General features: G+C 41.6%; 1 protein-coding gene across 2 annotated transcripts in view; it reads right to left on the reverse strand.

Annotated features, from left to right (window-relative positions):
* LOC106603045 (zinc finger and BTB domain-containing protein 20) overlaps positions 1-17,651 on the reverse strand; it is a 47,257-nt gene that overhangs the window by 15,148 nt on the left and 14,458 nt on the right. The window contains exons 3-5 of one of the 2 annotated variants that reach the window (XM_045716907.2): positions 10,644-10,688; positions 3,791-3,970; positions 196-1,740 (exon numbers count right to left, since the gene is read on the reverse strand). In XM_045716907.2, the coding sequence (XP_045572863.1) occupies positions 196-1,720 (1,525 nt within the window). In that variant the 5' untranslated portion in view covers positions 1,721-1,740; positions 3,791-3,970; positions 10,644-10,688. The remainder of the gene's footprint in view (positions 1-195; positions 1,741-3,790; positions 3,971-10,643; positions 10,689-17,651) is intronic. The other variant, XM_014196173.3, reaches the window with a different exon arrangement.

The following is a 17,651-nucleotide window of genomic DNA, read 5'->3' on the forward strand; positions in this document are numbered from 1 at the left end:
GAAATAGCCTATATATTTCAAGCCACTAAACAAAATAAACATTTATCCATTGCTACATGTTAACTTAAAGAACCATTCATTGAGTTTGTGTATTTTATGTTTGCAAATGTACAGGGAAATGATTTGACCCCCAAACCACTCATGGCAATATACTAGTGTTACATGCAAAATGATCAGAGGAGCCAGTGTACTCACCAGTGTGCACAAACATGTGTTTGACATAGTTCTGTTTAGCAGTAAAGGTTTTAGTGCATAGAGTGCACTCATAGGGCTTCTTCTCCCCCTGTCCCATCTGGGCTGCCTGTTGCTGTTCCCGTGCTGCCTGCTGCTGTACCATCAACTGCTGAGGGAATGGGGGCATACTAGGGGGCGGCACGGCCACAAACTGGGGCTGCTGGCCTCCCATGGACTGTGGCAGGCTGAAGAGGAAGGGCTTGTTGTTGTTGGCCGACTGTGTGGCAAAGAGGTTGGGCAGGTAGGAGTTGCCGGCCGTGCCCATTACCTGGGTGTTGCTGGTCATGGTGAGCGGCATCCTCAGGTTGCTGGTGTGAGATTCGGCCTGACGCATATAGAGTGGGGCACTTGGCAGGGACTGGGCCATGATTGGGTTGGGCAGGGGCTGCAACATGTTACTGTCGCTAGTGCCGTGGGATGTGCCCCTGTCCTCCGTCTCATGCATCTGCTCTGGGGAGGAGTCATTGATATCGATCTGCACTGGGGTCCCCTCGCACTGTTGCCCCTCTCCAACCCCTTCCCTCCCAAAGCCAAGCAGGTACTGCTGCTGATCCACGGAGTCTGGCTCAGTACCGATGGAGGAGCTTACCCCCGAGTCAAAGCTTTCACCCTTCGGCTCACTCTCCACACACTCAACGTGGTTTGTGTCTTCTGTGCACTCATCCATACCATAGCTGCTGTACTCGTCCTCTGCCTCCTGCTTTATGTGAACGCCTCCTGTCTGTATGCGTACCGGTCGGGGCTGCTTGCGGCAGTGGGTGGTCTCAGGAGTGGATAGGAAGCGTTCCATCTGCTGTGATCTCTCATGGATGCGGGTGATCCACGGCGGGTCCTGGTCATGCTGGTCCTTCTGCGTGCCGAGGGCTGGGTCGTAGCTTGTTGTCATACTGGTTACGTAGTGGGAGCGCTCACGGGTTCCATTCTGCAGTGAAAGGCCGGAGTAGGAGTAATGCGATGTGTACGCACGCTCTAGGCTCTGCTGGGACGTGGCCTGCATGTACACTGACTCCGCATCGCTGCTGGGCCCAGAGGTGCCTGACTCAGGTGTGCCCCGGGGCGTCTCCTGCCCAGAGTCTCCCGGGTTGACAGGGAACCCCCCTGGCCCAGCCAGGCCCACATTCTGGGACACGATGCGGGTGCACTCATCGATGACCGTTTTGATCTGCAGGATGCTGGCAGCAGTGAGGATCTGGAGAGCCTCCGATTGGGACACCCGCAGGACCCCGCTGTACATGAAGTCTATCAGCTTCTGGATGGACTGCACCGAGACCACCGAGGGGACCTCAATGTCACTGTAGCCCAGGAGCAGCTTGTCCTGGAAGAAGGGGCTCCCAGCGGCCAGCACGCAGCGGTGGGCTCGCAGCATGCTTCCATGGATCCGAACAGTCACGTCACAGAAGTGCCCGCGGTTGCGCTGCTCATTGAGGGTCTCAAGTACAGAATTGCTGAAGTTGTGGAGATTGATGTTATGAATGCGCTCGGTCATCCCCTTGCAACTGATGTCACCTGGAAACAGAAGAAGAAAAACGCCAAACATTTTAAATGATGAATCAATCTTTAGAAATGTGGGCCACGTGACGAGCAACAATCTAATAAAAAATTTTTAAAAAAGTGAAATTGATTATCAAATACATTTTGAGAAGTAACACAGCTGCACTGTTGTAGGGACATAATCACGATTTTTAGCACAGATATGCCCAATTTAATCCACTTCAACATATGACCTTTCCCATCCAACCCATGTGCTTTCCTCACATTTCGGTGGTCATCTTACTTTATGTTATTTCATCTTATGTTGGCATTTGAGATCGAAACAATCATATCATTCGAGGTAAACTAGCTGGTTATTAGTTGGATGAATGTCTGCACAAAACAGCACGACAAAGGATCTGTAGGGCAACAGCGACAACGAAACAACCAAGATGGTTCCCATCCAATTAGTTTTGTTCCTGTCTTACAAGTCTGGTGATATATTTTCTATGAGACTCCAAACCCCCAGTAGGTGGTGGTGTGGGTTTAGACTATAAAGCCTCGTTTATCAGCCTTCAGCGTGCACTGTGACGTGGTATCTAACTACCTTCCTCTCTGAATTTCAGGACGTTACACAGCTAGGCTTAAGCAGTGTTTAAGTTTGTATTTGCACCCGTCTCCTTTGCTAAAATGTAGAAGCCAAACTCACGAATGGAGTAGTGACTGCCCTGAACACAAATTGTACATAATAAACTACAAATCTACAAAATGTCGCAGCTATAGGCTTCATAATATTTCACGCCTTACAGTATTGCTCTCAATTCATGCATCGTTAAAGCTCTTAGATATCTACATGTAGAATGAACAAATTGCTACAAAACAATACACGACTCACTTGTTGAATGTTTTACTTTTATCACGGACATTTGTAGACCAGTTTAACAAGACTGGATATGACAAAGACAATCAATGGCATCCAATAGCTTTGTCACTCCACACATGGAAGCTTGATTGATTAAATGGTTTAAATGGGGTGTTCTACTATTTTACCATTACATCTCATCTCAATATAACATCATTGATTTTCTTAACTCATCTGTATCAAATCACTAAATATTATTTAGCATTAGCCCTCCAGCAAACAGCCTCATTATACTATCCTCAACCAAAAAAAGAATGAATGGCTTCTCTGTAAGACTGAACACCTGTTCATACAATCTGTATACGTTTTACATATTTTCATTCATCCACATAACCCACACCCGGAGCACAAGGGTTCTTAAAACCACTGCTATTATACAGCGCCTCTCCCTTTACTCACTGGGTACATACTGTACATCACACACACACACACACACACACACACACACACACACACACACACACACACACACACACACACACACACACACACACACACACACACACACACACACACACACACACACACACACACACACACACACACACACACGTTTATTCATATAGCACCTGACCCCTCTTCACTACTTTCACCCTTGTAATTATCATATGCTTAGCAGTAAAACTACAATTAGGCTACTTTACTATGCATCCATGGTGACAGAAAAAAATAACCTACCTTCCCTTGATGTTAAACACGATCATCTAGATCTATCTAGATAATGTATATTCATGGCCGCGCCTTGCTTTTAGGTCAACAAAAGGAGAGCTCCCAAGTGGTTACCTTTGACCACCTGTCAGTGAAGTTGAAAGCCTATTTACTATAAGGTATTATCGAAGACAGTCTATCAAAACCAAGGGAAGGACTAATGAATACCATTTATTATTATTAATTCCTGGGAAACCAAATGATCGTAAATATATCTAAATAAATTAAACCGAGAAAAAAAAATTTTCAAAGAATGAGAACAAACCAAATCACATCCATTAGGCTCACTGCAATCAGAAACAGAAAATGTTAATGATCGCAACATGCAGGACAGATTTGGTATATATGAATAAAATCATATTCAATGACTGTTTAATGAATGCGAAACACACCCATGCTGCTAGTGTAGCCTAACTATGAGGGGCGCTGACCGACTGACCACAGAAACATACTCACACAGTCAGATGACGCTTGATTGGGAAGATGTGTGTGAGGCTGGTGATGAGGCACGGGACACACTGCTACAGGTTCCTGGTGGAGGTGGCTGAGTGAAGACCAGTGCTAGGCAATACCTTCCGTCCTCTCTGCTGCCTCTATCATAGGTCGCTCTGCCACAGTGGTCTCTTCAATACCACCCTATAGGGGAACAAGAAACCATTCAGAAATCAACATGCTCACTCTGAGGAAGAAGTGTCTGACCTTGATAAGGTAGAGAACGACTCCAGCGAATGCATTCGGAACTCACAAAACACAACTGGGAAACTTTGAAGTGGCGACGTGGATGCAATGCAATGGATATGTTCTAATTTCCAACGTAAAGAGTAAGTTGACCTTCTAGACTAATACTCTAGTGGACAGTTAACTGCCAACTATATGTCAAGGTTGGAAATCACAAGGCCAAATCTCTTTTCAGCCGTTATCTAAACCACTGGTCAGAGAACCACACACAGCCAAAGGAAATCCATCCACCTTTCGGTCTGATTTACCCACAATTATATTATATCTCCTCATATCATATTTGTCAGTTCTGAATAAAATGTCAAAGGCTATAGACATACCATTATGCTCACAGTCTGATCGTTATCAGAAAAGCATTTAGAGACCAGAAATGTCTACAACCTGCCTCGAGCGGACCTACAGAGGACACAGGAGCTTGAATCAATTTAATAAAAGGTTGCAACTGTCGTGGAAAATTGTCTTAAGAATAACACTTCTTACAAGAACTTGTAAATTCAATATAGACTTTAATACAGAGTAGTAAAGCCGAGCCGGTCTGCGGACAACAACTGCCTTCCTTAGGCCCCGGCTCTGCTTTTATGCACATACAATACATAGGTCCACCCTTTATGTAAATGAAGTAAAACCCCCTATGCGTTCTGCCACCATTATCTTTCAACCCAATGGATAACGCCCATATCTGAGGATAACGCCCACATCTGCTTTTAGCTCTAACATAATGGTGGCTAAACTCTCCTCATATGGATATGAAAATAATGCATGCATTGCATGCTTACGCTTGGCATATATTTAGTCATGGCCATACGTTCAGCTTGCCTGGCCGTTGCGTGGTTCCTACTTGGGGATGTATGGCCACCTGTTATCTCCACTCAGGGTCAGCTGCCAGTCTCCTCTTTCGCTAGCTAATGTATTTATATTTTTCCTTCCTTCAGCACGTCTACCTTTCTCCCACACAACAATCGCAAAAGGATTGCTCTCCAATATAAAAGTCTCCAACTGGATTGTGTGTGCGTGTGTGTGTGTGTGTGTGTGTGTGTGTGTCGTGCGTGCGTGCGTGCGTGCATACCAAGGCCGTACTGAACGTGATTTCAAATCCCTGTTTTTCCCAGTCCCTATGTCTTGCGCGTAAAAATCGTCTCTCTAGGTTGCAACACTCACTACCGAGTTCCAAACTGCCTCTGGAAGCAACGTCAGAACAAGAACTGTTCATCGGGAGCATCATGAAATGGGTTTCCATGCGCAATGCCAAGCGTCGGCTGAAGTGGTGTAAAGCTCGCCACCATTGAACTCAGTGGAAACGCGTTCTCTGGAATCATACTTCACCATCTGGCAGTCCGACGGATTAATCTGGGTTTGGCGGTTGACAGGAGAAAGCTACCTGCCCCAATTCAGTGTCAACTGTAAAGAGGAATAATTTGGGCTAGTAAAGGGAAATCTTAATGCTACAGCATACAATGACATTCGAGACGATTCTATGCTTCCAACTTTGTGGCAACAGTTTGGGGAAGGCTCTTTCCTGCTTCAGCATGACAATGCCCCCTGTGGCACAAAGTGTGGTCCATACAGAAATGGTTTGTCGAGATCGGTGTAGAAGAACTTGACTGGCCTGCACAGAGCCCTGACAACCTCATCGAACACCTCTGGGATGAATTGGAACACTGACTACGAGCCAGGCCTAATCACCCAACATCAATGCTCAACCTCACTAATGCTCGTGGCTGAATGGAAGCAAGACACCGCAGCAATGTTCCAACATCTAGGGGAAAGCCTTCCCAGAAGAGTGGAGGCTTTTATAGCAGCAAAGGGGGGGACCAAATCCATACCTACAAATCCATATTAATGCCCATGATTCTGGAATGAGATGTTCGACAAGCAGGTGTCCATATACAGGTGTCCATATACTTTAATGACTCCAACTTAAGTGTATGTAAACTTCCAACTTCAACTATATATATATATATATAGTTGAAGTTGGAAGTTTACATAGTTGGAAGTTTACATACACTTAAGTTGGAGTCATTAAAACTCGTTTTTCAACCACTCCACAAATTGCTTGTTAACAAACTATAGTTTTGGCAAGTCGGTTAGGACATCTACTTTGTGCATGACACAAGTAATATTTCCAACAATTGTTTACAGACAGATTATTTCACGTATAATTCACTGTATCACAATTCCAGTGGGTCAGATGTTTACATACACTAAGTTGACTGCCTTTAAACAGCTTGGAAAATTTCAGAAAATGATGTCATGGCTTTAGAAGCTTCTGATAGGCTAATTGACATCATTTGAGTCAATTACAGGTGTACCTGTGGATGTATTTCAAGGCCTATCTTCAAACTCAGTGCCTCTTTGCTTGACATCATGGGAAAATCTAAAGAAATCAGCCAAGACCTCAGAAAAAAAATTGTAGACCTCCACAAGTCTGGTTCATCCTTGGGAGCAATTTCCAAACGCCTGAAGGTACCACGTTCATCTGTACAAACAATAGTACACAAATATAAACACCATGGGACCACACAGCCGTCATACCGCTCAGGAAAGAGACGTGCTCTGTCTCTTAGAGATGAATGTACTTTGGTGCGAAAAGTGAAAATCAATCCCAGAACAACAGCAAAAGACCTTGTGAAGATGCTGGAGGAAGCAGGTACAAAAGTATCTTTAACCACAGTAAAACAAGTCCTATATCGACATAACCTGAAAGGCCACTCAGCAAGGAAAAAGCCACTGCTCCAAAACCACCATAAAAAAGCCAGACTACGGTTTGCAACTGCACATTGGGACAAAGATTGTACTTTTTGGAGAAATGTCCTCTGGTCTGATGAAACAAAAATAGAACTGTTTAGCCATAATGACCATCGTTATGTTTGGAGGAAAAAGGGGGAGGCTTGCAAGCCGAAGAACACCATCCTAACCGTGAAGCACGGGGGTGGCAACATCATGTTGTGGGGGTGCTTTGCTGCACTTCACAAAATAGATGGCATCATGAGGAAGCAAAATGATGTGGATATATTGAAGCAAGATCTCAAGACATCAGTCAGGAAGTTAAAGCTTGGTCACAAATGGGTCTTCCAAATGGACAATGACCCCAAGCATACTTCCAAAGTTGTGGCAAAATGGCTTAAGGACAACAAAGTCAAGGTCTTGGAGTGGCCATCACAAATCCCTGACCTCAATCCTATAGAAAATTTGTGGGCAGAACTGAAAAAGCGTGTGAGCATGGAGGCCTACAAACCTGACTCAGTTACCCCAGCTCTGTCAGGAGGAATGGGCCAAAATTCACCCAAATTATTGTGGGAAGCTTGTGGAAGGCTACCTGAAACATTTGACCCAAGTTAAACAATTTAAATGCAATGCTACCAAATACTAATTGAGTGTATGTAAACTTCTGACCCACTGGGAATTTGATGAAAGAAATAAAAGCTGAGATAAATCATTCTCTCAACTATTTATCTGACATTTCACATTCTTAAAATAAAGTGGTGATCCTAACTGACCTAAAACAGGGAATTTTTACTAGGATTAAATGTCAGGAATTATGAAAAACTGAGTTTAAATGTATTTGGCTAAGGTGTATGTAAACTTCCGGTATCAACTGTAAATATCAAAAATGGTGTTACTATGGCATACCATATTAAGAGCTTATTGTTAGGGTTTGACCAACAATTTGTTTGCATAACCTATATAATATAACACAGATGCTATAATAATGAGTATATAAACTATAGATAATTGAGTACTGCTATATGTTAAGAGGAAGTGGCTCATGTGATGGTGGGTCATGTGGAAAGAATGCTGATGATGTAGAAACAGGATTTTCTGTAGAATAACAGCAATAACAGGATATGGGTGAAATGTATATGCAGGGGGGTGTAAGGGTTTTAGAGAACTGTGCATTGTGCAGTCACAAGTTGAGACATCCGCCAGGAAGCTGGAGTGCGTCTAGAGGTTGGGACCAACCGGCACGCCAACGATAGGCTGGAATAAGTCTAAACCATATTCTAGCCTCTACTATGACAGGCCCTCAAGGAGAGGGAACTAAGTCTGTCAAAGTATTTAAGGAAGAACTTGTAATGTCATTCCAGTTCTCTGTCTGCCCTGCGTGGTGTTACAGGGAGCCCGTATATACGAACCACATATTTACCATTCAAGTGTTTGCATTAATTAAAGTACAAAGAAATCAGAAGTTACTATGTGCTGACTATTTTGTTCTGATACCAGATTCGAATTGACGCGACCTTACATTATGATCAGTAACACTTCTGACAAAACTTTCGGAAGTTAAGGGTGCTCTCGAGTGGCTGGATGTTCTTTACCATTCGGCCATCAGATTTGCCACCAATGCTCCTTATCGGACACATCATTGCACTCTATTCTCCTCGGTAAACTGGTCATCTCTGTAAACCCGTTGCAAGACCCACTGGTTGATGCTTATTTAGAAACCCCTCTTAGGCCTCACTCCCCCATATCTGAGATATTTACTGCAGCCCTCATCCTCCACATACAACACCCGTTCTGCCAGTCACATTCTGTTGAAGGTTCCCAAAGCACACACATCCCTGGGTCGCTCGTCTTTTCAGTTCGCTGCAGCTAGCGACTGGAACAAGCTGCAACAAACACTCAAACTGGACAGTTTTATCTCAATCTCTTCATTCAAAGACTCAATCATGGATACCCTTACTGACAGTTGTGGCTGCTTTGCGTGATGTATTGTTGTCTCTACCTTCTTGCCTTTGTGCTGTTGTCTGTGCCCAATAATGTTTGTACCATGTTTTGTGCTGCTACCATGTTGTTGTCACGTTGTGTTGCTACCATGCTGTGTTGTCATGTGTTGCTGCCTTGCTATGATGTTGTCTTAGGTCTCTCAATATGTAGTGTTGTGTTGTCTCTCTTGTCATGATGTGTGTTTAGTTCTATATTTTCTTTTATTGTTGTTTTATTTTTAATCCCAGCCCCCCCATCCCCGCAGGAGGCCTTTTGCCTTCTGGTAGGCCTTCATTGTAAATAATAATTTGTTCTTAACTGACTTGCCTAGTTAAATAAAGGTTAAATAAAAAGAAACAGTCAAATGATATATACCATAACACATAAGGCATTCATGGAGAAACACAAAAAGGCATTCAGCTACACCCAGCACGTGATTCTCAGGTTTACAGAGACTCTAAGCTATACAAGTATACAGTGGGGTACGAAATTATTTACACCCTTAATAAAGATGAGCAAAAATGACTGTATGAAATAAATAATTGAAATACTGAGCTATATTGCATGCAAAACATTTTGGGAAATTATATTATTTTATACTAATACAATTGCTCAGAAATATATTTTGTTTAACCCTTTACACTCGTCTCTGTATAGGAGTTGAAAATGGCATGGGCACTGATAAATGCATGCCTAAATCGGTACAGTAATATGTTATACATAACGTCAGAGCTCAGGCTCTGTGCTTCACAGCTCCGTATGGGTTTTGACTGACAGACGCTTTGAACTTGAGCATTGCCCCATCCCTCCCGCTAATTGGGCAACTGTCGCAAATTTGTTGGTTGACCGAGTGAGGGAAATTCTGTAAATTAAGAGGACTCGGTGTATGTTTGAAAGATTAGACGTTGAGGTTTAAAAAGAAATACGGCTTTGATGTCATACAAGGAAGTCCAAATGTGCACTTCAAATTTCCATATCATAAACTCATGTTATATACAGTGTCCATGTTTATGATCACTAAGTTTGATGTACTGTTACAAGATGACATGTTATTATACCCTGGGTTATTCTGAACAGAATTAGCCTATGTTTGTCTATAGTGATGAAAATTTGCAGCGACACACGTACTTGAATGCACTCATAACTCTTTTCTATGCGCACCTATATCTGTTCCCCTGAATTGCATTGTGAAAGCTTAAGTCCGCAATACTGTGTTTTATAATGAACCGTTTTTTGGGGGACTGTGTAAACAACAACAGTAATTATGTGATGGTGGAGATGCAGGGTTGTGTTCAAAACAACTACAAGTGTGCTTGCTCTAGTTCAACGGCACACCTAGGAGAGCTGAAAAAAAAAATATCACCTTATAGTTGAAGACTCTTTTTTGAGAATACTTAGGAACTGTACACACTTTGGACAGGTCTGCGGTCTCTTGGAGACACCAGTTAGTCCTCTCCCTCAAACTCTTGTAATTATTTTATCTTATGTTGCACCTACAACACATGTTTCAGGATTGTTCTTACCATGTTACAGAATGTATCCAGAGTATTTTCAGATTTCCTTATCAAACAAATGCGGCAAAAAGTACAGTAAATGTAAAATGCACTTAAAATCAACAGTGTAATGTTTGGATTCAGTCTTGTGTCAGGTGAACTGTTGTGTCCTCACCTTTTGTCTAATAATTCCCATAATCTCCAACTGTTCCCTTTCAATTGCTACCATGGTTATACCTTTTATATTTATTCTGTAAAAACATTTCAATTTAGCCCTATCCACATAGGCCAATTCCCACGAGTTAACAAGTAATTGCACTTTTTTTTATAAAGAAGTTAAGTGTCAAAATGATTGACAACTCTGTTTTCCATACCTTTCAATAGCTCACCTGGCGAGGATAACGACACTGAGCCTTTTTCTGAAAGAGAACACATTGGTCACATTGAGTGGGATCTTAGATCATTCCTCCATACAGAGTTTTTCTAGATCCTTGATATCCTTCGTTTGCGCTTATGGACTGCCCTCTTCAATTCAAACCAAAGGCTTTCAATGGGTTTCAAGTCTAGAGACTAAAATGGCAATTGCAAAATGCCAATTTTGTGGCCAATTAAGCATTTCTTTGTGGATCCACTTGTGGCCAAGTTTCAGCCTCCTGGCAGAGGCAACCAGGTTTTTGGCTAAAATGTCCACGTACTGGGTAAAGTTCATGATGCCGTTGACCTGAAAAAGGGCGCCAGGACCAGTGAAAGCAAAATAGCCCCATAACATCAAAGATTCACCACCATATTTTACAGTAGGTATGGGGTTCTTTTCTGCTCATGCATTCTCATTTGGACGCCAAACCCACCCCTGGTGTGAGTGGCCAAAGAGCTTGAATTTCATGTCATCTGGCCAAAGCACTGGTTCCAATCCAAGTGCCAACTCGAGGGATGTACATTTGTTGGGTGACATGAAGAAAACAAATATGGCCCCTACCGTTTAGAGACATTGTTACTTGTTAAACAAAATATTTATCTGAGCAATTGTATTAGTAGAAAAACATGTGAGCATACAATATAGCTCAGTATTTGAATTATTTATTTCATACAGTCATTTCTGCTCATCTTTATCAAGGGTGTCAATCATTTTGGATCATACTCTATGTGCACGACCACAAACTGTAAGAGGCCAACTACGGCCAATTTATGCATCTTCGGGGTGGTACTGTTCACAGAATGGAGGAAATGTCCGTATGTGTCCTTCATCTATTACAATCTATTTTGCTGCATGGTCTTCATGAATAGGATCATACAGTATACAGTAGGAATATTATGTTAAGCACTGAGCTTGATTAAACCCTTATATTTCAGTAGAGGGGTATTTGGGTAACCAACAACCGTTTTAATATTCTAAGGAGCCAACCATCCTTACATATATTTGACTGGGAAAATGTACTGGCATCGAGTTACACAACTTGTATTAACTTCCGTTCATGACTGCAACAGACAAAGAAGACATAACATGTGACGGCAATGAATACAGAATTGTCTCCATAAATACTTTATGTAATTTATCTTTTCATCAGATTTTATTTTCTGCTTTTGGTTATCTTACCCAGTCTGCTCTGAGCTGAGATATTTATTTTTCTAAAAAAGGGCTTTATTTATCCTTGCATACTTTCCATTGTATTAGTATGCCTATGCCCCTGGCAGACCAGCCAGATGAACATAATTAAACAATGATTTGTAGATGCACAGCAGCAGTCAAAGACAACCTTTGGAAAAACAATGATATTGACATACAGTCAAATATCATAAACTAAGAGAACACAATGTAATGCCCGACTAGTTCAACGAAAAAAAGGGTTCAAAAAGGCTTCTTCGGGTGTCCCCATACGAGAACCCATTTTGGTTCCAGGTAGAACTATTTTGCGTTCCATGTAGAACCTTCTGTGTAAAGGGTTCTACAAGGAAACCAAAAGGGTTCTTCCTGAAACCAAAAGGGTTGTACCTGGAACCAAATAGGGTTCTTCAAAGGGTTATCCTGTTATCCTATGGGGACAGCTGAAGAACCCTTTTAGGTCCTAGATAACACTTTTTTTTCAGAAGAGCCATTGTTGATCATTTTTATTTTAGAAGAAATGTATATTGGTGAGATAGTAAGCTTAATTTCCTCGAAAATATTACTTCACTGAATACATGTGGACCTCATTAACCTGTTTCCTAACAACCAAATGCCTGTGGTGGTTTCACTACAGAAGATTGACATACAGCATCACCTCTAAGCCAATAGCTGTGTGCCACAACATTAATAATGTTTCTCTCCATTGTCTTACTGAATTATAGTTTGCGGCACAGTAAATAAAGCCGTGAGCATGTGTTGTTTGTTTTCTATGTTGGACAAAATGGCACCATGGTCCCATAACAAACCATTGCTTTGTACTAAATCACAGGGTTTTAGGTCAAACAGCTCAAAGGAAACAAGCTTTGGATAGCCTCGCCAACTAAGCCATCAAGAAACTACATCACAGTTCAATTGCTCACAGACACATTATGGCCATTTTCTGTGTTAAAATCACAGCTAAGATGTTGATGATTCTCTCACGGTAGCCATATTATTTTGATATAGGGACTTTGCAAAATACCTTCCAATGATGCCATGAACCAAGTCCGAAGCCATGAACCAAGTCCGAAGCCATGAACCAAGTCCGAAGCCATGAACCAAGTCCGAAGCCATTGCTATGCAGCTGAAAAATGTCGAGTGATGCATGGCAACAGCTGAAACACACCAATACCAATAGGACACCCTCAATTGTCTAGTGACCCCTAATAATCCATATAATCACAATAAGGTTCCAGCAGCTACACTTGTGGACCCCTGATAAGGTTGAATGTGTAAGCACACTTGCCAGGACAGTAGTCACTCTTTGACTTCTCTATTGCCTATCCAGTATGCCCATTGCCCAACACTGACTAAACGTCAGCCCTTCCTATTCCTACTATCAGATCATTTGTGGTAAATATCTCCGTATTAATTTAAATTCAAGTACAATAGTACATTCTATATTAAGGAGTGTCATAAAATGTACATATCATCATGCACACACGCAAGCACACACACAGTATGCACTCACTCACTCACTCACATTTGAAAGCACATAAAAAGGGCCTTTTTCTATTCTCACCATAGTGCTTTGGAAGAGTGACACAAAGTGCTGAAATCATGAGGGAAATTACACTAGTTTACAATAAGCCAGCCAATGCAGGTGTAATAGTGTGGTCAGGGACATTCTGATGACCTGATGACAAAGGCCCCTGCATGGCTAGATTTAGACAACACGAGCATATACATTTCCTCCCTGGCTTCCGTTGCAATCTAGACATGTAAAGCCACCTGCCTGAGGGGTGAAGTGAGGTGAATACGGGCAACAAAGGCTTCAGCTGCTCAGACTGTCACTCACAACAGTGATTCCATTTTAGCTGTGACACAGTGGGTGAGCAGCAGCCAGCTCCTACCTGCAGTGAATGCTAATCAGTCCAGGGGTCTGTATCTCTGCCTCCTTCCCTCCTCCCTCCCCTGCCTTGGACGAAAGGGGCTGATGATCCTTCAAAATTAATTAGATCCTTTTTGGAGGCAGCCATTTTCTTTCACTCATTATGCCTCTGCCAAAATCTGTAGCATTTTTCTTTTCATCCCCGTTCAGGGGGAATCCAACTATACTTGCGAAAATATTATGTTCTTAAAAACAAAAATGCATTTATTTGTCTGATATTGATCTTCCCCACAGCTCTCCCTTTCTCTCTCTATCTCCCTCCCTGCACTGCACTGTGTTTCCCTCTGTAGTTAGCTGTCAATAAGTCCCCAGAGGTCAGTTCATCTGCTAGAAATCAGACACAATGCTCCAGACTGACAGTGCCATGCCCTGCTGCCACAACAAAGACCACAGGAGAAAAAAGGTGGAGAAATGGGAAGAGAGCAGCATCACCAGTCTGACTTCAGGTTAATCAGAGCTGCTTTAATTAGTTGGCAACCTCATGACGAATACTGTGCTGAATTTGGAAATCAGTTTCATCTAGGGGGAAAATGAAAAGGTGGGGGTGGGGGATGGGGTTGAGGACAGAGATGAGAGGCGGGTTTGTGAAAGGAGACGATGTCAGCCATGTGAATAATATACATCTTGAATATGCAAATGTGACTTCAATACACACAACAAGCGTATATTTTCTCCTTGATACATGTGAGCCTACAGGGGGGCGGGGCGAGGGATTTTATTGGAAATGAACCAACCCATTTGCTTCCTTGGGTGATGAATAATCTGGGATGTGTATTGTGTTGTGCATACTGTACCATTCAGAAGAATATTCCGACCTATTCTGATTTTATTTACTGCTAATAGCTATTATCCATTAATGCAGCACGTAGTGTTTTGCTTCTTTTTTTATTTATTTATTTCACCTTTATTTAACCAGGTAGGCAAGTTGAGAACAAGTTCTCATTTACAATTGCGACCTGGCCAAGATAAAGCAAAGCAGTGCGACACATACAACAACACAGAGTTACACATGGAGTAAAACAAACATACAGTCAATAATACAGTAGAAAAATAAGTCTATATACAATGTGAGCAAATGAGGTAAGATAAGGGAGGTAAAGGCAATAAATAAGCCATGGTGGCGAAGTAAATACAATATAGCAATTAAAACACTGGAATGGTAGATTTGACAGTATTTGACAGTTGTTGCACCTGAGTACTATCAATCTGGTTCAACCATTTCATCACCATGTACATCATACTGCCGTGCCGAAAATAAAGCATAAGAAAACGGGGTCCGCTTTCAACAATTGTATGGTATTTGCACACTGACGAAATTGCAAAAAATAAAAAACATTTTACACCAGATGAAATAATTATAAACACAAAATGTCATGAGTGGCAAACTTCATTCAAACCTAATTTGTTTCCCGTGACTGTATTGTTGATGTAACTAAGGTATCGTCTGACAGACATCAAACCCATTAGCAGCTAGCCTACTGTTTCATCAAGGCATTTCTATAATTTCACACGATTTTCTAAATCGTTTGACTAACATGAATAACCAAATACACATAGGTCACATCTATTCATTCACTGTAAGGAGCTACATTGCACATAAATTCACCAAAATGTATACTAAATCTGGATAAGGCATAAATAAACAGAATGTAAATGGGAACAATACTGCAAATGACACTCTGATCTGAATACATTATTGGCCAATTGATTGTTCAGTTCTCTCCCAACAACATTCTGTTGGGTAATTAAATTAATGAGCAATATACAGTACTACATCTCTTATTACAGTTGAGTGGTTTAAAATCAAACCCTTGTGCTATTAAGTATAAACATAAAAAATGCCTGATAACACGCTTAATGCACCCAAAATGCACAAACACTCTTTAGTAGAATGACTGGAAGCTCAATCTCAGGTTTTAATAGATTTATCCTTTGTTCTGCTTATGAACTTTGTTGGCAGAAAATCCATCACGTTTGAAAAATCAACATTAACAAAACACCTACACACTGCTACAAATATGTAAAAATCCCCCCCAAAAGGTCACATTGTCATGACATGATGTGCTGTCTACAATCCTTACTAGCTTTTTCTCATTTTCAAAACGTGTGCCGGACTTAACGAAGCTGAAACATGCGCTACGGGCATGTTTCTAAAAAGGTACAGGTCATTGATACGTGCCAATACTACAGGCCATTTAAGTCAAAGCAATACCACCACTCAACACATCAGAATGAATTCATCAATGGTAAATAACATGATAAACATTGCCCTGTTCTAATCTAAGTTCTCTCCATAAGCTTCAAAAACTGTTTCAAATGATCAAATGATCAGTCCTTGTATCCATATCTATGAATTTGACAGTGGTTACATTTCAGGGTCAGGCTGATGAAATTACTAATTGTGGCTCCAGTAAAATTACAACAAAATGTTAGGTTAGGAACTGTAGAACACTGTTGCCATACCATCTCCGAATTGTTATGAAAGCACTACTGACAACGTTATGCAACAATCTATAACAAATACATTAGAGGGGATGTTGCATTAAAAGCTCCCATTTCGGTTGTGACATAACTGTAGTCTGCATTGCTTAAAAAAGAAAATCTCCAGAATGAGCTGGAAATATAATGGGAACATTTTATGATAGATAGAATGATTGGGGCGGCAGGTAGCCTAGTGGTTAGAGTGTTGGGCCAGTAATTGCAAAGGTTGCTAGATCGAATCCCCGAGCCGACAAGGTAAAAAATCTGTTGCTCTGCCCCTCAACAAGGCAGTTAAGCCACTGTTCCTAGGCCGTCATTGAAAATAAGAATTTGTTCTTAACTGACTTGCCTAGTTAAATAAAGGTGAAATAAAAAATGATTGAATGGACTACAGCTTACACTGTGTGACCAAGTGCTTATTTGCAAGTAGCCTGCACACAGTGTGTTCAACCATTGTACTTCAGTTTTTATTTTGATTTGAAACATGACAAAATAAGGTTCTGTATATTTGCATTCTTCTGTAAACATTTTGTGAACCTTCTTCTGAGACTTGAGTTATGCAAGTATGCAAGGTAGCCAAATAGGGTGTAAACCAATAGAGTCCGCTCGTTAGCATTCGCCGTAATGGGAAAAACAGTTGCATTGTGGTATACCAGAAGATCAGTAGCTGGGCGGGGGTTGGTGGGTGAGCTCATAGAGCTAGTCCTTCGATCAAACATTGCCAAAGATGTAGATTGGGTTTGTCATAATTGAATACCATCATTGTGCGGAGAGTGACATTTTCAGAGCGGGGGAAACCCCTGGGCACCCAGATGCTTTGCTAAGGCAGTTTTTCCTTGTTCTTTTTCTTTCGATGGCACTACTGAATCTATCAGGACATGTATTCCTATGGGAAATGCTAACAGTCCAGCGTCATAGTAATGAGTGTGACTTTGGCGTAGACACACAAGACGTTTCTTGAGATTACGAGAAATGTATTACATGACCAGAACATGACACAGTTTCCCGTGATCTTGAGATAACAAAAGTAAAGACTAGGGCTACTTGAAAACATGCAATGACATAACAATTCATCAAAGGTTGAGGCAATTATGCCATCATGAGTGACGCAAGCATAAGCATGTCTAACGAACAACAGCAACAACAAAAAATTGGCTGAACAACTTGTTCACTTAATTCATTGCATGTCAAGAACTCCCAGCCAACACCCCTTCAACTTAATTCCTAGTATGATTTACTTTGCATTCATGAGGTTTATCATAAATACTTACAGATGTAGGATTTAAATTTGATCACCCTATTGCAGGAGAACAATTTAAAACTTGGATTTGAGGTTTAAAAAGGCTTCTAAAGAAATTTCAGACTGGA

Source organism: Salmo salar, chromosome 04 (genome assembly GCF_965601325.2).
Source record: "Salmo salar chromosome 04, fSalSal1, whole genome shotgun sequence".
NCBI lineage: Eukaryota > Metazoa > Chordata > Actinopteri > Salmoniformes > Salmonidae > Salmo > Salmo salar.